The sequence below is a fragment of the Ochotona princeps genome, chromosome 21, assembly GCF_030435755.1.
Source record: "Ochotona princeps isolate mOchPri1 chromosome 21, mOchPri1.hap1, whole genome shotgun sequence".
NCBI lineage: Eukaryota > Metazoa > Chordata > Mammalia > Lagomorpha > Ochotonidae > Ochotona > Ochotona princeps.
In genome coordinates, this window is record NC_080852.1 from 22,918,419 (window position 1) to 22,944,255 (window position 25,837).

At 44.1% G+C, this 25,837-nt stretch overlaps 1 protein-coding gene across 1 annotated transcript in view; it reads right to left on the minus strand.

The window, feature by feature from the left end:
* CACNA2D3 (calcium voltage-gated channel auxiliary subunit alpha2delta 3) overlaps nucleotides 1–25,837 on the minus strand; it is a 714,521-nt gene that overhangs the window by 235,052 nt on the left and 453,632 nt on the right. The window contains exons 12-13 of the mRNA XM_058678785.1: nucleotides 18,793–18,871; nucleotides 9,097–9,230 (exon numbers count right to left, since the gene is read on the minus strand). Of these exons, the coding sequence (XP_058534768.1) occupies nucleotides 9,097–9,230; nucleotides 18,793–18,871 (213 nt within the window). The remainder of the gene's footprint in view (nucleotides 1–9,096; nucleotides 9,231–18,792; nucleotides 18,872–25,837) is intronic.

Genomic DNA, 25,837 nt, shown 5'->3' on the forward strand with positions numbered 1-25,837 from the left:
AGACCTGAACTTCCCATGCAGCTAACTTTCCAAAAGGAAAGAAATAGGATGCGTGATTTGTGGGGGTGATATGTTAAACTCTTTTTGGCATCCCTGTTCACACTGCAACCACTAGTCTTTGCTATTTCTTCTCTAAATGGCTGGGATCTCATTTAGGAGAAACGTGCAAAGCGGGAGAAACACACTGTAGTGAGTAGTGAAATGAGACTGGGTGATGTGATGGAGAATGAGCTGTTTACTTCTTGGCATTAGGAGTACCTCCTACAGGCCAGACGCAGTATAAACCTACAGATAGTATACAGACTGTCCCAGTCCTTACACTGTTGATGTAAGATAGTGAGGATTCACAAGGTGGTGGCGGGGAAGGAAGGAGAGTCAGTACAACGGATTATAAATCATTATAAATGAGCATCATTTCTGGGAGCTGAGCTGCAAAGTCAGTGGACACCTGAAGGGTAGGATTTTAGCTGGGACATGGAACAGGGAAAGAACATGCCCCCCCAAAAAGCAGGAGGACAGTGTGTCCAGCTCAGAAGCAGAATGTCTAGGGCAGGAAAGCATGTTCCCCAGCACAAACTGCTGTTGTCCTGAGAGTGCAGAACAGCAGTTAAAGAACATGCGGCTCCTAGAACAGGGTATGAACCGGGAAGGAATACACAGAAAAGCACGCTGAAAGTTAATATATGTGAAACAAATGCAAGAGATTATGTTTTAGTATTCCCTGAAATCCCATCAAATACCCAACAGTCAGATATCACGTTCACAGTGCCAAAAACTCTCTTCAAAAACCCTCTTCTATTTTAACATTGGCCCAAAGTACCATGAACTGTGTTTCAACAATGGTGCAGTTGGTCATGAACCAAACAGAATTCCATTATCCAGTCCCTTTTCTGGAACATGTGGCAAATGCGCCCTTAGTTTACAGTGCTGATGACCTGAAACAGGAGTCCAGCTATGGGGTGAAGATGAATCCAATGGCTATGTGTATAACAACCATGAAGAGCTTTGAGCTAGTATCTATCTGACACACTCAGTGAAATGTTTGTGATGCCATTCCCACCGAAAGCTGAAAAATGTGGATATGCATAGAAAATTCTCTAATTGTGTAAGATTCAGAAAGCCGATGCATGCATTTCCCAATTGTGAGCCTGGCACAGTGCAAGAGGCACCAGTGTGAACCTGACATCGTCCCCTCCTCAGGAGTTTAGAGTTTGGTGCAACACAGAGCAGATATGGACTTGTGGAGACAGTATGAGGAGTTATAGGATGATGCTAACGCTTGGGGAAGCACATTCTGAGCACCTCACCACAAACTGGGTGATCTACCCAAGGAGGTGAGGGGGAGCTTCCCAGAGGAGATGATAATGCAACTGAGAGCACAGGAGAGTTTCCAGATGGGATGGGAGGAAGAGTTGATTTTCTGCAGAGAGAACAGCGTTGCAAGCTTGAGAGGACACCAGGGTTGGGTGCAGGGTCTGGATGTGTGAGCAGGGTCAGGCTGGACCAGAGCACTGAATGGGGCCAGGCCGCACAGACAGAGAACGAGAGGTGAACTGCAGCCAGGTTATCAAGTACTCCAAATGACTGGAATCCTAGCCTCCCTGAATGTTCTGAGCTCAAGCGGAGCCTAGGGCACCTTAAGACTGTAGAATTTATCAACTGATGTTTAACATAGCTCCACCATCTGTGGAGACCTTTCAAGCTGGAACTTAAAATATTTTTTTTCAGGAGTAGTCATGGAAAAAGCCACCAGGTTGGGCTGCACAATGACATTGACCTTGTCAGATCCAAGGACAGGGCTTCAACTAGTCCCTATGCCATGGAACAGCATGGGGCACCTATTGACAAATGATGCATTCTGGCATGTGAAAGGGAACCCTGTCTTTTTCAAAGGAAGAATCCTTCATGTGGTAACAGGCACTTCCTGAACTAAGCAGAGTGAAAGGAAATCTGACTGTGGCATGAGTATGCCAATCAATCTGATCAATTCAGAAGAGAAATCCATGATAAGCATGTTGAACACTTGTCTTCTTCCACTAGAAGATACGCTGATGCTCCAGATTCTTTGATGAAAGGAAACTGACTTGAAAACATCTTCCTTTTGTCTGAATAAACTGTCTGTGCTGTCTGTGATTTTCCCTTCTTTGTTCCGACTAAGAGTTTCCTCCCAGGGAACTGTCACTGCACAAGCTGTTGGGCTTGTGAATGTAACAGGAGTGTGTAGTACCCACAGACCTTAGTTGGAACAGCCCCCTATTGCTCCATTCCACAAAGCAGGTATGAAAGACCATGAAGATAGAAGAAGGCAAATGAGTCACCATTTGCCACTTCTAACTAGAAGCAGACTAAGGCCTCTAGTCAGGTGAAATATTCCTGTTCATGATATCCTGGAGTCATGGACATACAGAAAATTCATTTGTCTTTGGCACAGCAATTGTTATGGAGTAAGAATAACAGAAATAAAAATTTCACAGAGAGAAGACTGTGCAGCAAGAGAAGAGAAACTGGCAGCTAGTATCAAACCACAGGCTGATTCTCTGGGATTATTTTAATTGTTCTTCATGCTGGGAATAAGAGGAATGTGTTCATGTTAGTCTAAACCATGTCAAAGCATGAGAATCAGGTCTGAGAATTTAACTTGCCCAAATATCTGCGCCATGAAGTGGGGGGCGGTACAAAATACCTCCCCTTGGCTCTCGGAGGGTACAAAGAACAGGCGTTTCTGCCACCCACACAGCAGGGATGTTCTGGAAGAGAGGGTGCATTCAGGAGGAAGGGTGAATGCGGAAGGCATGGCAAGGTCGTGGGGGACACTTGGAGTAGCGGTGGTTAAAGATGGTCATAGGCCTGTGGCTCACAGCCCAGAATGGAAGACAGCTTAGCTGGGCTGCCTCTTGCAGAAAGACACACGTCCAGAAATTCAGCCCCTTTAGCCTCCCACTACACCTCTTCCTTGCAGAATCTGTTGTTATTCATGGGCCAGGCTGATCTGTTTCTAGACCATGATTTTTCCTGAGCCATATCTGATCTCAATGGAACCATGGACATGAGTAATTTATGTGATTGCTCAGAAATGTAAACTCATATATACAAACACTGAGGTCATTTCTGCTGGTTTTCAACTGGAATATCATATAAAGCTGGAACTTGGAAGAGACCACCTTTCACCCATGGTGGTGGGTGGGACAGGAGAACTGATCTTTAGAGAATATAAAGAAAAAGCTTCATCATTATTGTGATTAGGAAAAGAAATACAGGAGGCTGTGTAGCTCCATGAAGAAAGAACAAAGAGAATGGGTGCCTGCTCTTGAAGCTTTCCTACTCTGATGGCTCTTCGTTCCTGTGGGGGTTGCCCCAGGATCCATCCAATAACATCTCCCAACGGGAATGGTATTCCTGGCCTATATTCAATGTTTCCTGAGAGGTAATGGGAACAGAGTGAGTCATTTTTTATTATCTGAAGTCATGAAGAAAAATAAAACAGAGATATTACATTTACATCATCACACTAACAGCTTTTTATATTTGCCTTTCTAACATGGCCACAGGCACTACCTCCCAATCCCTGGAACCATCTTTCCTAACTGGACCCAACCCAGTGAGCTGTTGTAGATGGAGAGTCCAACAGACAGCACAGAATCCCATCTTGCCATTCTCAGAGGGTGACACAGAATTACTTCGGATCTCCCTCCAAGGCTCAGCTTTGCCAGGAAAGGGCACATAGGACTTCAAATTAGTAGCACTCAGAAGGTGTGACATGGCCCTACTCCCCAGTATCTACCAGAGCAGCTTTTTTCCAATATATTTTATGTATCAAAGCTCTCTGGAAACATTTGATTAGATAAAGGATCACAGTACCACTATGAATACCATAAGGATATGATGCATGGTTTGGGGTATGAATTAGTTTTGGCTTCTACAGGAACGTTCCATGTCTGACTCTGGACATGTAGGTACTCTCAGGATCAATTTCCTTTGCAACTGATCACTTCCCATTCTATGAGAACCCAGATCATGAATTGATAGATCATCATCTCTCTCAATGTGAGGCTGTGACTCAAACACATTTACCTATAGCAGAGAGAAATCTAGAGGTATAAATATAATCAAAGTTGGAGGTAGAGTAGAGCCCATCTTTACCACCATGTGCAAAGAACCTGCCTGGGAATGAAAACATTCACAGTCAAGGAATAATTCAAGATAATACAGGAGCGTTCCTTGTTATCTATTCATGCCTCAATAAAAAACTGCTAGAACTTTTTTCAAAAATCCATGAAAATGTGGATTATGAAAAAAAACACTATGCATAGGTTTTAAAAGCTTCTGCACCCAAACAGTTAACTATTTATTTGTTAAACAGAGACAGACAGAGAGATCTTCCATCCACTGATTCACTCCCCAATACCCTCTACTGCTAGAAATGACCCAGGCCAAAGCCAGGAGCCCAGAAATCAACAGTGTTCCCTGGGGGTGGGGAGTGGCAGGGACCCAGCTGCTAGAGGCTTTACCTGCTGCCTCCCAGGGTGTACAACAGCAAGAAGCAAGAATTGAAAGCAGAGCTGAGACTTGAACCCAGGCACTATCAGAAGGCTTGCTGATGTCCCAGTCAGGATTTCAATGGCTATGGCCAATCCCTGTCCTAGTAACCTAACTTGTAAATCATGTGTTCCTACACATATTTTGAACTACCCATGTAGATCGCCTGGTTCTACAGGTCAACACATTCCCTTGTTGGTCTTTGCTACTCTACTTTGGGAACTACCACTTACAAACAGCCTGCTGAATAAGCCACCATGCTGTAAGATCATTCAGCCCTAAAGGACTTATCCATTAATATGCAGCAGAGGATAGCGATTCTAGTCATTATAGATCTTTGCAAATCATTAAAGTAGAAAAATAGAAATAATAAGCACCTAAAGCCTAAAAATTATTTTATTCTCTTTCAGCCCTAAGATTCTCTGTTGATTAATAGTCATCCACAGAGGATGATAGAACACCTTTTCTGAGGATAATAATGGGATAGCATCAATTCAGTTGCACAACATTAATTCAAAGAAGGGGGTGAGGAAAGGTTGTCCTTACAAACTACCCAACAATAAAGAAATCTAGAACCAAATGGGAGAGAGATATATTTGGATGCATCTAAGTGGTACCAAAATTTAACAGTGCACTCATTTTTAACATCAGCATCTCTCTGAAATATATATATAATTATAAGAGTAATCCGTTTCAATGGAAATAAAGTACTGTAATATTTATAGTCTGTGCCAGAGTTATAATGACTGCAGGGCCAGAAGTGAAGTGTCACAGCATGTTCCACATGTTTTTAACACGGTTTCTAAAGGCTCTGGGGGCTATTAAATTTAATGAACCCATCTGCTATGAAATAGAGGTCCCAGCATAATCAGCTTCCTCCATGCCATGTAATGCAGATGGCATTCTGGGTTCCACAACCCAGCAGGATAGTTTATGTTTCCTTCTACATGTGTGTCTTTTTGTTTTGATGATGTGAATCTCTTTGATATTCAGCGCTGTCTTGAGAAAACACTGTAAATCCCTTTCCAAGCTCCAACAACATCCTTTCCACAGATTTCCACCCCCTCCTCCTGAGTAATTGCTTCTTGGTAGTAAGAGGTTATGGCTCAAAGCAATCACCTAAAGGACTCTTCAATGGCCTAGGTGCCATTCCTGGATGAGAAACTGAAACAAATGTGCACCAGATCAAATGCAAAGCATTTCCTCCAAGTTGGACTTCGTGGGGGGTGATGAGGAGGGAATCCACGTCCAATTTGCAAATGCAAATAAATTGGATGGAAAGTTCCTACAAATTGCCTTCTGAATTGCATTACCAGCAACTGGGAGGGGCACCAGGGTTTGAGAATGAATTCTCATTATTTTAAATGGTCACATTCCCACTGTTTCTAGAAGATTTCTTTGCTTCCCTTCTGTGTGCCACTGTGGTTTGTGCAGCCTCCTCTGGGGCTGATCCTGGATGCAGATGCCTCCTTGGTTGGCTATACCAACATCAAAATGCTACAAGTTGGGCAGAATTCCCAAGCTGCCCAAGAAGGACTGCAAAGCACAAGTCATTTGCTTACAAAATGGAACAAATTCCACTGTTAATGACTTTTTTTTTCTTGCTCTGCACCTAAGAGATAATGACTACACATGGCTCTACTCAGATAAAAGGTCTATGAAATCCACAATTATAGTGTTTGCTGTTTTGTTCATGTATATATGTGATCTTATTAGATTGAACATAATTAATGTTGTTAACATTAATTCATTTATTTGGTCTTCACCAGGAAGGCAAATTGAACAGAACAGCCAAGTGGGAAATGCTATTTACTCAGACTGGAGGGAACATGCAAGAAGCAAACAGAAGTTGTGTTAATCTCTGATTCTGGAAACAGGCTCGTTTAAACACGGTCCTGGAATCTCAAGGGCAAGAACCCAAACTTAGCTTGTTTTACACCTAAATTTGAACTTGCCCAGACCTAGAACTGTATGAATCAATGTGTAATTAACAAAAAAAAGAAAGCATCATACTCTTAGGTCATTTTAAGCTCTACTTTTAAGTATTAAATTAATTATACATTTGATTCTGCCGGGCCTTCTGACATAATAACTTATGTGTTGTGCAAACAGGAATTCCTTTTGCCTTAATTATCATGATCATTAATAAGAAAGGTGACTTGGGACCATGTAAAAGCAAACTTGTGGGAGCAAGTGTTTAAATTTACTGGATATCAGCAAATGCTAATTCTTTAGTAGAAATAATCAGTCAGCCTTTAGAGACTTTCAAGGCTCCTTTGAGACCGCAGTGTAACAAGGAGGAAACTGCAGGGGTGAGCACACAGACAACAGGGGTAATGTCCATGGCTGCCCTAAACACCCAGGAGGAGCCATGGCTACCTTGCCTTCTGACATTATCTTTCTGACATTATCTTACTCTCTCAAATTAGAGGTCAAGGACAGCAGCTGTTGCCATAGGCAAGATTCTGTAATAACCCCCATGGCCTCTCTCCCCCAAATCCACTCATTCTTCCAAAGGTAAGGCTACAAATCAGCTGAGAGATTCGCCTGGGCAGGTCAGATCTAATCACAAGAAGGCTTTCCCAGAAGCTGAAGCAGGCCTGGAAGGAGGCAGACAGCATCCTGTGATTTTCTGCTGTAGAGTGAGACGCTGTGAGTGGCCTCCAGAGGCCGACAGCACTCCCCAAACAGTCGGCAGCCAGGGATCTCAAGAAACTGAATTCTGCCAACAGCTTGAAGGAGTTTGGAAGAGCCCTTGAGCTTCAGAGGAGATCTGAGTTTCAGCCAGCACTCAGCTGTACCTTGTGGACTCCAGCGACCTTGTGCCAACGCATTCCTCAGGTCCTCCCAGGTTCTCATCACCACTGTGAAGGACCCTTTGGAAGATGAGGCCAGGGAATATATTCACCAGGCTTATCTGCAAAGATAAAACATGGGCCTGGAAAGCATAGGGTGTGTGCTGATCCATCATTTCAGCCCCAGTCAGACTCTGGGAGTCTGGTTTTGTGGACCTGAAGGAGTTCTTGAAGCAGTGGAGGAAATGAGCTCATCACCTTGGCAATCCAATTTTACCATGAGCCCCTGAACACAGTATTTTGCCTTCTGTAAAGTGGTGATGATTAGGATACAAAACACAGAATTCACAAGAATGTGTAAGATAAAATGTAAGACTTTGAAATGCTCCCTCTGCAAATGGATGTGCAGCTCTGCCTCCGGGCCATAGATCTTACCTCTGCTGGTCCCAAGTCCTTGAGTGGAAAGTTTAGGGGGTGATAGACATTCCCTCGCTTTCAAAGGCTCTCTCTATGTGAACTTATGTGTACATGTATAGATGTAATTAGTCATTCTAATACAATGATTGCTTCAAGTGATTAACAGCATCTAAAGCAAGGGATCCAATGAACACAGATCTTTATCCTCCTCCTGAGCTTATGGCTGCCAAGAGATGCAGCTTCTGCTTCCCCAGTCAGAACAGCGCACATGTATGATGGGCCGTTCATCTGCTTCTCACTGGTGACACCATTTCCATGACTTGCTTAAGGTGTTGGGATTCTCCCACTGCTCCCCATACTAGACGCTGGACACAGTACAGATCATATGTCTCCCCCTTACAACTCATCAGATGCCTCCGCAGAAGCTGACAAAGACCAAGAAAACATATTGTTCATCATCATAAAATGTTCTCCCTTGATTTATTAACTGTGGGTAATTTTTGCCCTCAGTAGTCTTCAATAAAATGGTTGCTAAATGCTGGGTTTCCAACCCCATCATTCCCTCCACATTCTCCAGTCACTCTTCCGTAACAGAATGTAACTGAGAGGTTTGTGGGGAAATAAAATAAAAATACTTATTGTGACACATAAATTTTGAAATCCATACCTACTTTGGACAAGATACAATTTTCCTTGAACTTTCCTGAAGATAGCTTATATGAAAAACCATCTTGAAATTATACAAGATCTTGGTCACGGAGTCATCACTTCCAGACTGACAGAGCCCCTCCCTTTAAGCTCCTGGAACATCAGATTTGTCCACCTGCGAATGAGCCCCTGGTTGGAGTTCAAACACCAAGCCAGTGACAGTGGAGCCATCACACAAGCCTGTTGTCAATTGTCTGTGAGAAGAAAACCCAACAGCAGCCTCTGGGATGCTTCTGATTCACTGCCAGAGCTGAGACTCACTCACATTTTCCACTGAGGCCAGAAGATTCATGCCCAGCACTGGGCCTCACATGTGGTGAGGACTGGATCTAAGAGCATGCCTACTACCATTGCTACGTGGACAGGAAGTGAAGGCAAAAGGAAAACAGTGAAAAGAGCAAGCAGAGAAAACACTGGTAAGAGCGAACATTCTGTGTGGACCAGGTAAGGTTACATTCTCTGACGTGACCTTTTGCTAACCTTGGTTGCCCGGGCAACAGGTAACCAACGTAAACTGTTGGAAGCTGTCATTGAACCCCACAATAGAAAAAAGAAAATACAGTGGTTCTTCCCTGGAATCAATGCATAAACATTCTCAGGATGAACCCTCAGCCTCTTTCCCAGGGACCCCAGAACTCACAGTGCTGTCAATGTAAGCTTCTGTCCACACCACATCATGCTCCTGGTCGATGACTTTGGGCCGGCTAAGCACGTGGAGGTACTCCATGACATTTTCTTGCACATCAGCCAATGTGGAGATTTGAGTGAAAAACCCTGCAGAAACCCAAGGGAAGACTAAGTTTAGGAACATAAGGCATGCCTGCAACTGGGGAGCATGCATACTCCGGACCTTCTTGATCACTTTCAGTTTTCATAAACATGAGCACTCCTCTCTACTGTCACCTACGTCACGAGGAATACAATCACATTGGAAAATTGAGCCAATCAGAGGGAATGAAATTATCATCAACCATAAACCCATCTCCCAGAGGAAGTTGTTGGCAACCATTTGTACAATGTTTCCCCAACATATGCCTGCCTGTCTTCTCCCTGGCAGAAGTAAGAGTCCTTTATACATGCCATTTTGCTTTCTTTTTCCCTTTCATTTTAGTGGGTTTATATTCAAGGAGAAAACTATAAATCACCCACAGTAAAGGCTATTCCATTTTTTAAAGATTCATTTATTGGAATGGCAGTGCTACACAGAGAGGAGACATCTTTCACCTGCTGATTTGCTCCTCAGATGGCCACAGTGACCAACACTAGGCCAGAGTGAAGCTAGGAGCTTCTTCTGGTCCCCCACACAGGTGCAGGGGCACAAACAGTTGAGTCATTCTCTGCTGATTTTCCAGGCACATTGGTGGGGAGCTGGACTGGACGTGGAGCAGCCAGGACTTGAACTGATGTCCAGATGGCATGCTGGCACTGCTTGTGGCAGCTTTACCCATTCCACCTTAATGCCAGTCCCAAGGCTACTACATTTTCATAATTAGGATGCTTGTGATAGTTTTTGAATGCTTGTTGAACACTTAATCAACTTTGTTCCATTTACTTTTTACTACATAACTAAGTAGGGAGTCCTGTGCCCATTTTAAAGATGACTTAGGAAGATTGAGGGTATGTACTTTACTCATGCTTTTATAGGTGGCAAGTTGCAAGAAAGTGAATCCAGGCTCCTAGGTCTCCAGCTCTACCTTTAGTTGTCCAGAATTATGCTCCTGTGGATGTTTGAGGCTGGAATTCCAGCCTAGCCTCTGCTATTCCCAGACCTGCTTTTTGCATCTGCTAAGCAGACCTGGTTTCTAAGTAGGAATATTAAGTACTTCATTTCCAAGTACTAATATTGCTATTGCCTCATGGATCAAGATGTGCACATCATTTTGATCTTGAGTTCCAGGGCACTACTTAGGTCCCCTTTAGCTTGGGTTAGACTGGCTTTGCTGTGGTCTAGAAGACATTAGAAGGGAAAGCGTGAATTAATCCAGTTCTGGGTCTCTGAGAGACAGTCTTTTGTTCAAACAGTAATAGAAAAGCTTTCCTTAGTGTCTAGCAAAAACAAGACTTGACAAAATACATAAGGCCCCTACCTTCCTAGGGCATAGAAGAGCTGACAATCCCAAAACAGTGCGAGCAACAGCAAACAAACGACATAGTAAGACCAACCCAAAGAAAACTTGGCTATACTGGGCCAGGAATGGGAAACATTCAGCTATAGAAAGAGGGACTCAAGAACATGTCTAGTCAAGCAAGGAGTATGGGTGAAGACCCACAATTAGAAAAGATCAGGCTCCTATTAGAACTGAAATAGCTCAGAATGGCTAGAGTTAAGGAACTGGGGCTGGTGAGAGAGAAATTAGCATAAGGGCAGTATAGGATCAGAGAATGAACAAGGTGGCTTGAAAGAATTAATAAGATGCTGGACTCTATGTTTGGTATACGCTTGCAATGGGGGAATCTCAACTGAACTTGAGCTGTGGTTATGCAACTAGGTGGAGGAATCCACCATGGTGGGGGGGTTTGGGGAAGGGTGGGGAGAACCCAAGTATCTATGTAATTGTGTCACATAATACAATGTAATTACTGAAGTTAAATAATAAACAATTAAAAAAAAAAGAAAGAATTAAGAAATATCCTAAATGCAAATTTGGTGTCTACTTTGTTATGAAAGGATTTTAAGCAGAGAAACACTGGATGGACAGGGATTAACATTTCTTTCTTATACCAGTAAACATGGACCTAAGTTGGTATCAGTCACTAGTTACTAAACAAATCAGAAATGTGTGTGCCTTGAAGCTACATCTGCTGCAGCACTCACTAAAGCATTTCTAGAGTCTGTCAATGTCTAAAACAGGACCCGGGATAAGGAAACACCAGTTCTTCTGTTGTCCAGCAAGGGGTGGGACCCTCCCAGAGTATTTCCACATGAAGAGCAGCTGCTTTGAATTTCATGTGCCAACTGTAACACAGGTTGAGACCATGTGGCTCCTGGGTTCCTGATGACAGCTCTGCACAGTGCTAATTAGCATGCATTATCACTCCTGCCCTCCCCAACCTCCTGCCCAGGGCCTGGGCCTCACCCATGCCAAGGGAAAACATAGCCCCCAAGGAACAGGGTTTGAGAATTTCTTCTAGTTTGAGACCCAAGAGGTAGGGCCTGGGTGCTCCTCTTTCGGAAGGCAGGTATTACAGATAGGAGACCCATTTGGCACACTGCTCCAGGAAGTCTCCTCAGTGGGGGCCTCTCTCAGGGGCATGGCAGGCAGGGTGGTAAGGAGATTGCTGGAAGACAAGGGACCATGCCACACACACCTGGTCACCTCGTCACATGCATAGCATCGGTATTTGTGTAGGAATAAATCTATTCCGTTTCTTGTTTAAGTAGGCAAGCCCTGGGTTCTAAGCAAAGGGCCTTCACATAGAAGACAAATGGAGTAGGCTGTTGATAAGAGATTATTCAGCAGTCCGGAGCATTGGGGTTCAAGAGTGAGCTTTTCTCAGCTTACAACAATTCTTGCACATGGGATTCTGTGCCAGCTGGGCCAAGCTTCTCTTAGGAGTGTTTCTAGGTTTCCTGTATTTTTCACATCTAATCCACAAAGCCAATGGCACAGCTCTGCTTTAGAGGAGCCAGGAGAGCAATGAGATGAAGATAAGCAGGAAGAGAAGGAAGAGGCATTTGCAGAGAGAGGCCATGGAGAGCCAAAACAATCAAAGCACCCATATGGAAGGAGGCTGAGCTGAGAAATCTTTGTTCTTGGGCCTTGCCTGCGTCAAAGTTCTAAAGAGTTACAAATGCTGACTTCTCCCCAAAGCTACGTGCCCATGGAGTTGTATAATTGGCACTACCATAAGGGAACTGATCCAAAGCCAGTTCCTGATTTTTCTCACCAAAGCCATTCCTCTCCCAGCCATTCTTTCTACCTGAACAAATAACATCCACTTAGGTAAAAGCCATATGAACTCACTTTCAAACTCACCATTCTCGCACCCTGTTCCATGTCTAATCCACTGGCATGTTTTTTCTGGCCCTGCCTCTACAAACTCACTTCTTCTTCCTCACGGCTTCCACCTATCTCCAAGACCCCATTACCTATCAACTAGTGTACAGCAACTGCCTCTCCACAAACTTCTCATGGGTAGGAGGGTCCAAAAGTACACAGCAGACCACCATTTATGTTACTTAGGGTTAGAGTGGCCCAGGGAAGAGCCTTTCTCAGTCAGACCCAACCTTGGATGAGTGACCTCATCCCCCTCTATTATTGGGAAGATGGATATGTGGAAGCCATCAGAAACATGGGAATTGTCTTGGAGGTCTTACTGGGATTCCTGCTCTGTTTCAGCACTCAGGACTCACAATAACTCAATGTGCGCACTCACTGTGCCAGGGACCAAAGAGAAGCTCGTAGAGGGGGTCATTTGTCCTGGAACAATTTGAATCCAGGTTGCTTAGACTCCAAAGCCTTTCCTCTCAACTTCAGAGGACATCACCTCTCCCCATGAGAGAAAACAGTTGCCTGCGCCTCCTCGAGGAGGTCGCCTCCAAGGGGCAAGGTATGTGTTGCAGCTGGAAAAGGCTGGGGCTGTGAGAAAATGAATGATTGTCCTCAGAGGTGCCTGGCAAGGCTCAACAACTATCACTGAGGGTCTACTCCAAACCTAGGGCATTCTTCCAAGTCATACTGCAATATGTAGAATCAGGATGCATATGCTCCAAAGCTAAGAAAAGCTAAGATTAGGAAAACAGTCTTAATAATAATGTATGATGCAAGGTTTACCCACCCTTGAGCATTGAAAACCTTTCTGAAAAGCCTTTTTCTTGTTTTTGAATGTTTTTGTCTAAGTTTTAGTTAACAAATGTATGGATTCAGTTAGCAATGATGGATAATAGGAAGTCGCTAAGGGCTGAAACCTTTGGCTGTAACCATAGACACGTCCCATGTTTTCTCTCTCTTCTCCAAGCTGGATACCCCATCCCCCTTCTTTCCTTTCTTTCTTCATTTCCCTTGCTAAATCCTAGCTCTTAAATGTTTATTCTTTTGTATGTCTTTTTGGACTTCATATATCATGTAAGAAAACAGAATCAGCAATCACTTGGTAATTACTGAGGAGTAATTAATGCTGAAATTAGCCACCTATTACAAATGGTCTGCTCATTTTTCTACATCACATCAATGTATTTACCTTATTCCCTTGCAGAGCTCCTTCTGTGAACCCGGGTTACAAGCACTCGGTGTGATAAACCATATCTAGCCAGAGGCTTTGCGAGCCTGAGACTTTGCCACGTGTGCTCCGATATCTCCTAAGAGGCCCGTATGTACAAGCTGACTCAACAGGAAATGCCAAAACTATGTATGCCTCTACACTTCCCTTTGTAAGGCCAGTGCATTCTACAGTTCCAGGTGCTTCTTCCCCTAGAGTAGACTCCATTTGTCTTCCTCACAGGCTGTGGTCCTTGCTCCACTTTTGAAGCGATGGACAGAGCTTCTTCTGAATCTTCCATATGCTCTCCCTTCCCTCCAATAAGACAGCCTGCAGTCAAAAAGGGCAAAGGTCCCAGTTTTCTACCTTCTCTGGGCCCTGAGGTGTGGATGAGGTCACAGAGGGCACTAGAGCATATGGTGCCACCTCATGGCTCAGCTTTCCCTGCAAAAAAATGCCCTTTGGGGAGAATCCCCCAAGAAGTGCTGTTTCACCTTCTTCCTCTTTCTCACCATCACACACCCGGGGAAAAGTATTTCTTGTTGTAGAAAAATGAACTGTTTATAAAAGGAAAAAAAGAGTTCAATTCCTGCATGTGCAAAGAAAAGCCAGGAACCTTCTGGGTCCTCAGAGCCAAAGGGCATGTGTCTGTGGGACTGGAAGGAAGCGACCAAAGCAGAAATGATAACTGGGGCAAGGAACCTCCAGGAGAGAATGGGACTGCCATATGAAGCATTTAGGCACATGCCTGTTCCTTTGTGAATATTCATACATGTTAATCTCTTTTGTCAAAATATTTATGAGGGATGGAGGGAGGGAAGGAGGGAGAGAGAAAGAGATTCCATTTGGGGGTTCACACTCCAGATGGGTTGCTAAGGTTGGGACTGGGCAAGGCCAAATCCAGGAGCCAGGAGTTTCAGCCTGTTCTCTCACGTGGGTATAGGGGTCTGAGCCCTTGGTCCATTTTCTAATGCTTTCCTAGGTATATGAGCAGGGAGCACAGCCAAAGGAAGCAAGTTAGGCAGATGACCCAGATTGGGACACGTGTGATCTTCACTGACCCTAAGGACTACCATGTGGTTGAGATCCCAAACACAGAAGCCTGTCTATTTGCGCAGCTAGAAAACACTTCATTAACTGTGAGATTTGAAGGAGAATACACCAGTGCTTATTTAAAACCTTAGCACCCTCAATGAATACTAGAGAAGGTCATCACGGCTTTTATGGACCATCTGTGTTGCTTTGCCTTGCTTTTTTGTTTTCCCAGGATACTTTTTCATGCCACATTGGGGATGGAGCATTTTGTATTTCATCATCCATTCTACAGTGGCAATGAGTGTTTTAATGTATTTGGAATGGCTTACTGCTTGGTCCCATAAGAACTGATTCCCTCAAAGTAGATCCAACATAGGCATATGACAACACAAGTCCATGACTGCCAGGCCTCTCTGGATTTTGCTGGAAGATTAAAAGAGGCAGAGAACTCCTCCAAGGAGTAGGAATGTCCCATAGACATGCATTTCCATGGAAAAGTGTCTGAGGTCTGCGGGGTAAGACCCGTCACTTCCACAGCTACCAAGATCTCCAAGGAGGAATTTTTGCACTGACCAAAGGACTACATGAGAGCTTTCACAATTCTTGCTCACTTTGTGGTCAGGCACGGTCAGTCAAGCCAAAGGTTCCTCCATGGAATCTCCCTGAATCCACTCTGGTCCCTGAATGCTAATGTTTCATCTCAGTGAAGAACTTGGCTGAGTCAGGACAAAAATATGTCCAATGGTGGGGAGGCCCTCTGGACTTCATGTCACTCGAGATGAAAAATGGCATGCTCCCTCCATACTCTGACAATCTGACACTCTAAACAATGATTTAATTAATGACTATAGAAGAATACTTACTCACTGATGTTACGTGATCTGAAACCCCATAAGTGACGCAGAGTGAAGCCAATGTTTATATGGGTACAGATCACTGAAACCTAACATTTTGGTGGCAACTGTGACTTTGAAGAGTGGCAAACAATGACATCTTATTCCCCAGGCTCTTCAGAAAAGCAAAACGAAGAAGGTGAACCCATGAGGAAGACTGGCTCTGGTAGTGAGGGAAATAATTGGATTGGGACAGGAAGAGGAAAATCATTGTGGAATTCAACAACGCATCCAGCTAAGCAGCTACTATTACTTCCCTGGATTTTCCAAGTTGCTTTACACACAAGTTGCAAATTTTAAAGAGTATATTCTGTAGCCAGGTCCTGTGTTGAATCAATTGTCTTCGAAAGGATGTTTCAAAGAGTCATATAAACAATGAATAAAACCAAATTATGCTGTAATATTAGTTGATTAAGACAAGACTTCAATTAGAGTAATTTTCATCAGCTGGACACAGACAGTGACAAAAACAATAACCCATGACTAAATGCGAACCGGCCGACGTGCAATCTGATACAGCACGAGTCACAACAAAACTTTAAAAAAAATTTACAATTTTTTTTCAAGACCACAGAATGAAGAGAGAAATGGGAAAAGTGAGGTTTTCAGATGCCAACAGAATTCCTAAACATGTGTTAAAAACAACATCTTCCCTTGGGGTGTCTGGGGTCTGCATGACCCTCTCCCATGGCCAAAGGTATTGCTCCGTGAAAGGAACACCAAGACTGACTTTTTTTGGTAAGGCCAGCCAGTCAGCCAGCCAGAATACAGTGGTGGAAGAATGCACTATTTCAGAGCTTGAAGGAAATACACTCCGGCCCTTCAGTCCTTCTCCCCTCTCTCTCACCCCACTCCCGGTGGGGAAACCGAGACTTGCTTAAAACCCTATTCATTGTAGGATCAGAAAATTGAAGACAATGCCAAGCAAAGGGCAAAACAGACACAGGATTATTAAGCCTGGTTAGGTGTCTGCTCTCTGATAACCCGTCCCTTTCTCCCTGTAGTGCTGAGCTCCAGAAGAGCACCTATGTCACTTTTGATTTTTCCTTTGTGGGCAGATGAGCAGGTCCAATGATCAACAAATCACAAGGAAAAAACCTTAGGCTACTTTTGTGCCAGTCTTTAGATCCAAGCTTATGGATAATAACATAGAATAACCACTAAGCAGCTACTATTTGCAGCACTGAACCCATCACCTAAGAAGCACCATTTTCTGATTCTATTTCAGAAGAATCAAAGGATGACTTGGATGCTAAAATTCAGTTAGGAGGAATAAATCCAAGAAATCCATCAGATAACATAATGATTATGGATAATAACCCTATATTGTGCATTTGAAAATTGCTAAGAGTCATTTTGAAAGTTTATTTGTCATTATTTATTTGAAAAGCGGAACAACAGACAGAATGAGACAGAAATCTTCCATCTGCTGATTCACTTTCCAAATGCCCACAACAGCCAGGAGTGGGCTGAGGCAGAGGCAGATACACTATAGAGGTGGCAAAAAGCCAGGGGTGTCAACTTTATCTGACACTTTCATGGGTGCACGTTAGCAGGAAGCTAGACTGGATGTCGAGCAGCCACTACTTAAAGCAGGCACTCAGATCTGGAATGTGTCTCCAGAATGCCAGGCCCTCCCAGGAGAGTCCATTTTAAGTGTTCTCGCCTTCCCGCCACACTCAGAGGCATATGAGGCAATGGGTATGTCAATTAGCTTGATTTAGTTGTTCCACAAAGTACACATACTTCTAAACACCATTTCGGATACTATAAATACATGGATTTTTTTATCTGTTGATTTAATAAATACAAGAATAAAAAGAGGACCTGTTATTATTTTGATTTATCCGAGAGGCAGAGGGATAGAGAGAAGCAACTTCTGCTAATTCATCCCCATTAATGTTCACGACAGCTGTGGATGGAAGTCAGGAGGCAGGACCTCAATCCAGATCTGTGCGTGTGTGTGTGTGTGTGTGTGTGTGTGTGTGTGTGTGTGTGTGTGTGTGTGTGTGTGTGTGTGTGTGTGTGTCCAGGCCCCTGTGTGTTGGGGGAGGGAGGGCACAGACCCAAATTACTCTAGTCATCACTGCTGGGAGGTATGTATTCTTTCCCAGGATATGCACTAACAGGAAACTAGAGTCAGGAGTCGAACCCAGACACTCTGGTAGAGGACAGAGGAGGCCCAACCAGTCTCTGAATTATCAGGTCAAGGGCCTGCCCCAATCCTTGTTTTAAATATTAGAACATTTAGGCAAGTTCAAAATTTAACTAACTGAATGAATTGTGTGGGCAAAGTTATACAAGCGGACTTCAGAAAGTTACCAGCAAAGTAGAATTAACAGATGAGCCTATGGGGTAGGTCTGTGCTACAACATCATGTTCTCAGCTTAGGATGCTCACACCTCATGCTGGCACACCTGGGTTGAGCCCCGGTTCCCCAGCTTCTAGTTAAGCCTGTTGTTGATGCTGTTGACACAGCTATCTTTCCAATGAGGTGAAACAAAAATAAACTTAAAATAAAAAGAACATTTATTTGGTGTAAAACTTTTTGCAATCTATACATAGTTCTTCATACTCTGCATGTTCCACGTACCTTTGGAAAATCTCTTGTGTGAGATAGGAAATCTCAAACTTAACACAAAGGCTTATTTGTCAAGCACACTGTGGACACAGTGAGGTTGGCAAGCAGCAGAGGTGAGCGTGGAGGACATGTGCTCTACGTCACCACACAGGGACTCGCCTGATGCATCTCGTAACTGTCCCCTCTGGAACATGTTGCTTCCAACTTGAGTAGGGAGGAGTATCACTACGCACAGCTCCATGACTCACTGGCCTCAGAAGGTCCCAGGCTGGTTTCACCGACAGCCTGTGGGCCAGGACCTTCAGGATGGATCTTCAGAACCCATCGTGAGAGAGCACGCATTAGTCTGATGCTCAGTACTTGTCTCTGCCTCGGTCATTCTTCCCAGTTGACTCAGCTTCCAAGCACCAGGGTGAAGAGGCATTACCATGCCACTCCGCTACACCTTTAACAGCTACAGACACATTTGGGGAGCAGCTGTTCTAGAAGCCTACTGGTCATTAGGCCTTTAATCTTAGGATTCACAGCTTTCTCACAGACCTCTCCCCTTTTTCCTGACAACTTCCGACACTGCACATCTCATGGCCTCCTGGGTGCATTTGCAGAAGGGCTCATCATGGAGACTTACCTTTGTTGGCACAGGCCATCCACTTGAGATTGTCTGCAAAAGCAGCCTCGCGTCCAATGAGGTAGGTGAAGATGCGGACCTGAGGGGAAGACACACACGCACACAGGTGAGCTGTAGTCATGCTAACACATCCTATACAGACCCCGTGTACTGCTCACACACATCTCGTTCACCTCTTTAATGCTTCCTGTTGCCCATGCATAGGAACATATTTAAGATATCTGAAGTGCAGTCATCTAGAAATATATTCAGAACCAGGGCCTTTGATGCTTGAAACCACATGACACTGGCAGTGCCTGTTGGTTCGGGTGCATCTCACGGCAGAGGAGGACAACTTATGGGAGACTGGCAGCATCCTGGGCCAGGGTTAGTTCCATGCATATGAGCCAGAGTCACCCAGGCCTGGGCCAAACCCCTCACTATCTCCCACATTTCCACAGGAAACACAGAGCATGCTTTTGGGGGAAATAACAATACCATCAAAAGACCCTCAGTGTATTCCCCAATGGCGAGGACAGACTGATGCAGGTTTTCTCTTACCATTTGTGGAGTCTGGCATGATTTTAGGAAGTAATTGGGATGAGAGTCACCGTCTGTGGCCAAGAGACCCATGGGGACTCTCTCTAGTCTGCCGGAGTTCTTGGCTCCCAAAGAGCAGAGAACACATGGGAAACCCTGGCTCTCTCAATTTCTATTTCTTCACTGTATTTTCTCTTGTAGTCAGAAAAGCATACCCTATTTCTTACAGTTATGTGAGGGTAAGATGGAAGAAAGCTATTGAATGAAAACAGCTGAAACACTTTCACTCAGATTTAAAAGAACATGAAGGTTGATGCTATAAGGTCTGAGCAAACTCTTGGCATGGGAAAGTGCAGTGCGCTCTCCACCTCTTGGTGACTGAATTCAGGGAGGACATTGTACTGGAAGGAAGGTGGCAGGGGAGGGGCAGGGTCTCCCTCACCTGGCTGAGTCCTCCTTGTGGAGCACAGCACTGAGCACATTACACCCCAATGCAAGGACAGGTCAAAAGCCATGAGTGTGCAGGCTGCAAAGCCACCTGTGAAAAAGGGTGAATACACTCTGCCCTGAGTATTGCCACATGAGCGCTGACTTTTCAGTGATGCTTTCTTTTCAACTTCAAGAGATGTTTAAGTGCACACGGTTACTGGAGGTCTGCCAGGCAGTGGGGGCCAGTGGTGCCTACACTCTTCCTACCCCCACCTCCTTGTCACATAGACACACACAGAGCTGCTTCATCTGTCCATCCTCCCTGCTGGCATTTAGTTAAGCGTGTCTGATTTAGGGGGAAACTGAGGCCCAAATATATCAAGTGACATTGTGGTGTCATCAAGGTCTGATTTTATGAGAGCCACAGTCCTTCCACAACCTCAGGATCGCACTGGGGTTCCTCTCACACTCCTGCAGACACTGGTTCACTCAACACAGATGGTCCCAACCAGCTCCTAGCTCTGGAGCCACGGCTACACTTACTCTCAAGAGCATACCAGGTTTTTTCATAAACCTTATCTTTAATGTCAAACTTCAGCTCTTTAAAGACCAAACATCAAACTGATTAAAACAAAACAAAACAAAACAAAAGAAAACAAAAACTTGTATCCCCAGTAGGCTCTTAGCGAAGCAAGAACTCTTAAGAGATGATACTTGGAAACTAAAGCTATGACTCTATCTGTGTAGACAAAGACCCGACGGAAAGTTGTGCATTTGTTTCTGAGTAAAGGTAGCTGTGTGTGCCAGCCTCCTCTGGTATCCAGATGAAGAACTTCAGTATAAACTGAGCTCTCTCTTGGAGGCATAGTTAAAACCCCAGAACAATGCTTTGAATCACTGGCAAAACTTCTGTAATTCCTGATTTAAAAGATGGCAGCCTATTTGGAAAACCCATAGGACTGCGCCAAACTTTACAGCAGACACGATTGCTCAAGAATAATTGTGCTAACAACATCCACAATGATGAAAACCAGAACACGACCCCCTACCCTGCCAGCCCTGCCTCTGCCCTCACCACCACAGTGGTTTCTGCCATCCGTACCATCCCTTGAATCAGGTACAAGGCTGAGAGACTTGTAGTCATTATATTTACTTTGTTGGTTTGTATTCTATTTCATTGCTTATGGAAGAAAATCAGAACCATGCTCAATATTTCTGTTTACATGACGTGCTTGGCTCCCAATGAACTGACCTTATCTGTACAGAAATGCCATAGAAATAACTTGTTACATTTTTGCCTTTAAAATAAACATAAACAATACTGAGTTCGCACCCTGCATTTTTCACAATAATTGACCACAAAAAAAAAAGAAATTTCACTTTTAGACATGAAATGCTTTAGACAGCAATTTAACACTTTCCATGGAAATTATATATAAGAGTTTTTTTTAAAAAAAAGATCATGGCAAATGGCTATTATGAAAAAAACCTACATGTGCATTTAAGAAATCTTTGCAACAAAACAATCCTATCTTTTACTTCCTTGTTCTATAAATATTTTAAAGCACCATAGTATTAGTAAATTTGCTTTTATCTCTGGGTATTTACTTTACAATCAGGATCACAAATAAAATGCTAACAGTGATGACAGGAAGTGCCAGGAAGACCAAAGAGCCTGTCTTCTGGAAGCTCCACAGTTCACATTTAGACAGCTTCCCACATACACAATGATAAATGCACAGTGATGTTCATCTTCATTACTCTTGATGGCCAAAAACCATCAGACCCTATGCGTCTCTTGATGATGTGGTTAAACACTGATGGTGCATTCATCCATGGACCAGCATATCAGGCAGTTGTATCCTCATCCACTAGGAAATGGCAAGCAGGATGAGGAAACTCAGAGGCCACTGTGTAGCACAGAATCCTTTTCAAAATGCTGTGTTTTATTTTAGAGAGAGACAGAAAGAGTGAGTGAGCTTTCCTTGTCACTACTTCACTCTCTGAATGCTCACAATGACTGGTTCCACAGCAGGTCTCCTAATTGGGTAGTAGGGATGCAGCCTCTGGAGTCACCATTTACTGCCTTCCACGGTCCACAAGAGTGGACAGGAATGGAGCCAGGCACGTTAACTGGTGACTTCATCGCGAGGGCAAACACTCACCCTCAAATGCTCTTCTTTTTTGTTTCTTCAAAAAGGCAATGCACACATTTTATTTCACCATATTTTATATTACATAAATAATCTTACAAATGAATAAGTATAACTTATTAAAATAATCCAAGATCAACATAAGTGAGAAGAAAGTAATCGCACTGCCATGTCCTGAATGATCCTGGATGCAGGAAGAAAACGTGTGGCAATGGACATCCACCTTACAAGAGATGACAGGTAGAAAGGGCAAGTCCAGCACATCTCCCCGCAGGGCTAGCCCGACCCCACTGCTGGTGTGAGTGCAGCACCTCCAGGAGGAGCACAGGTCAACTGCTCATTTTCACCATTCACAGATTCTGTAATCTGATGGGTTTTGTCACCAACAATAGGAACCATTCTTTCTAACAATAACCTCAAGAGCAACATTCCTGGTGTGCTTTGAGCCCAGCTACCTTCCCTGCTGTGCCAAGAAGGAGCATTATCCAGAGTTGAATTGGGTGGCTCTGAAAGCCAGGTGCACAGCCCATTGCTCAGGCCAGGCAGGTCAGCACGCTATACCACAGCACCCCCAGCCAGGCCTTCAGGCTCATTAACAGCAGACATCACAACTTTTATTAATACAACTCAGAGACCAGGATATAAAAAAACCACCAGCAGCAACCCATTAGTTCATTTTGATCTCCATTTATATTTGGCTGCTCTTTAAATCTTCTGCAAAGCCAATTAATCTTCATAAAATGTTAGGATAGAGACATCTCAAAGTTCAAAGTCGCTTAATTTAATCAACTCAGTATAAATTTTTGTCCCAATAAAACAAACCAAAACCTTTATCCAGCTTTTCCAGAAAGAAAGAAAGAAAGAAAGAAGAAAGAAGAAAGAAGGAAGAAAGAAAGAAAGAAAGAAAGAAGAAAGGAAGGAAGGAAGGAAGGAAGGAAGAAAATTGTGCTTTTTAAGCCCTACAGGCACAACCTCCTTCAGAAACCTGGAGGGTTACAGTGACTCTTTAGTACAAATGCAATGAACTGAAGATAATCAAGCCACTTCCTTTCTGTATCCAATGAAATAGAAGCAGAACAGGGGCTACCAGCAGAGTTAAACAGCAATCTCAAAGCCACCAGAAGACATGCTGCTTTGGCCTACACATCTCCTACAAAGAGGACCTCACCATTTCTCCTGTTTTTGAGACAAAAAGAAGCTATTTTCTCATTCATTTGTCATAAATAACTAGTTTTTTTCCCCCTAACTTTTATTTATTCAAGACGCAGAGCACTAGGCAGGGAAACATGGGGTGGCAAGACAGAGAGGGGGAGAGAGAGGGGGAAGAGAAAGAGAGCGCTTCCTTCTGCTAGTCCATTCCGCCAACACCTGTATCAGCTAAGACTATGCCATGCTGAGGTTAGGATCCTTGAACTCCCTCCCACACGGGTGTCAGGAACCCAGGCTCTTGGGTCAACACCTGCTGCCTCCCAGGCTTGTTAGCAGGATGCCGGATCGGAAGTAGAGATGGTCTCCCGGCTCTCTGACATGTCAGGAGCTTACTTTTGGGCAACTACTATTCATCAGGCACCAGGGGGCATCACGGACAAGCAAAACAAATTCTGTCCTTGGGGAGTTTACATTAACCCCAGAATGAAACCCTGATACACAGTGAATTACTAAATAATGTTTATTTCTTGGATTGAACGCATTTGAAGTATATAAAGCAAAACAAAAGTGTGGGATGCAGAGCAGGGTGTGGGGAAGGGTAAGAGGGGTTGCCTGCTAGCTCAGAAAAGGAAGACAAAATCTAAAGAGCAAATAAATACTGAGTAGGCACCTGAACAAAAGGGAGGGGGGTTAGAGAGAGACCAAATCCATACAGCTGTTGGGGAGGAATGCTGAAGTCAAGTGGAAGGAAACTTCAAAGTAGGGATAGAAAGCAGTCACCTGGGAGAGGCTTCGTGGAATGAATGCAGAGACAAGGAGTTCCAGAACATGGGATCCCTGTGGGCCACTGTTAGAACTGGAACCACTTTCCAAGCAAGAACAAAAGCCACAGGCTAGACTCCAGAAGTCTGGCATGAACCAACACAGCACACAAAAGGGTTATCCTGGCTGTAGTGGGGAGAAGAGGCCATGGCACCTGTGCTCAATCAGCTTGCCCAGGAGATTTCCCTTTGGATGCCCAGTCCTTCTGGAGGCAGGCCCCGACTTTCATTCGCTCAATGGGGAATCTGATGTGTAGTCAAGTTTGGGCACCACAGCCCTGGAGAAGAGCAGCAGGAGGCCACTGCAAGGCAGAGCTGAGAAGACAGAGGCCTTTCTCAGACTTCACTGGTAATCAGAATTGCCAGGAGGTCTTGATTCACTTGCTAAGATAGAGCTCTGGACTCCACCTCTGCAGAGGTGCAGATGAAACTGGCAAACCTGCCCCCCCCTTTTTTTTCTGTTTTCTTTATAAGAGCTTCCCATGGTGGATTTGGGACAGAAAGCTAAAACTAAAACTTCAACAAATATCAACTTCAACAAATATCAAGATAAGGTCTGAGCACAGGGAAGTGAGCTGGGAAGGAAGAAGTGATTGGAGCCAGTTCCAAAGAAGCAGCTACAACAGGATGCTGACGACTGAGTTAAGCCTTTCTGAAGCAGCGGGTGGCTGAACAAAGAGTAGAGGAGCCAGATCAAGATGACATGTTTAAAGAAGTTTCTGGCAATCCAAGCCGGCATGAGCATCAGATACAGTCACTTGGCAAGCAGGAGCAGCCTCTTCCTTTCCCCAGCAAGGACAGATCTGTCAGGAGCTGCTGAGCTGGCCCTTCAGCACCAAAGCACTGCTCCTTGGAATGACAATGAATCTATCCACACAAGATCTGTAATTTTAAAATAACATTCCATTGCAAATCTATGACTCCCACCTTACACAATTTAAATGGAGTACAGGGACACAAGATTATTTTTACAAAGGTCTTGAAAAATGTCTATTCTGAAAAAAAATACAGCATGGTTTTCAAAATTTTTATTCTAAATAATTTTTTTGTATGAAACAAAGAGGGAGAAAAAAGGAGGCAGTGGGGAGAGGAGGAGGAGAAGAGGGAGAAGGAAGAAAGGAGAGGGGAGGGAGGGAGAAAGAGCTAGGAGGCAAAGGGAAGGAGGGGGGAGAGAGAATATGATCTCCTATCCTCTGGTTCACTCCCTACATGCTTGCAACAGCTAGGGCGAGACCAAGCTGAAGCCAACAGCCAGAGCTCCAATCCAGGGCTCCCACATGAGCGGCAGGAACCCAACTATTCCAGCCACCATGGAATAGTAGGGTTCCTGGAATTGGGGGTGGAGCTGGGACTGGAACTTAGGCACTCCGGTGCACAAGTCCTAAGTAGCATTCTAATCATTGCTGCTAAGATGGTCACACATCTCAGCGGCAGTCCCCTCTCCACTGGACGTGTGCAGGCCTCTATGACCCTGTGCATGTCCTCTGACCAGCTCCAAGACCCCTTAAAACACCTGCAGAATTTCTTAAATGACTTCCACTGCAGGGAGAGGTCTCCTGATGTCTTTGTGTTTTTGTGTCAATTGGGTGCTACTAAATATGTTCTAATGATGTTCTAATATTCTTTACAAAAAAAAAAAAAAAAAACAAAACCTCCTGTCCCAGTTCCTATTGTGATTATTTACTCATTTTTAAATGATTTTTAGTGCAGAGAACAGTTTTGAGAATTAAATCTTTGAGCTGGAATTAAACTCCAGAGCTGGAATCTGATGATTCACAAAAATGCCTCATAATGCACTGCCAATATTCATCTTCATTGATAATGCTACAAGTGGAGAGATGGGCACAAAGTGGACTCCAAAGGAAACAGTTATATTGAGCAGGCTGCTTTAATCTAGAAGCTATCATGCTCATAATAAAAGAAGAAACATCCTGAGGCAGAAGAATGAGATAGGCCACCCTGCCTATCTGAGCG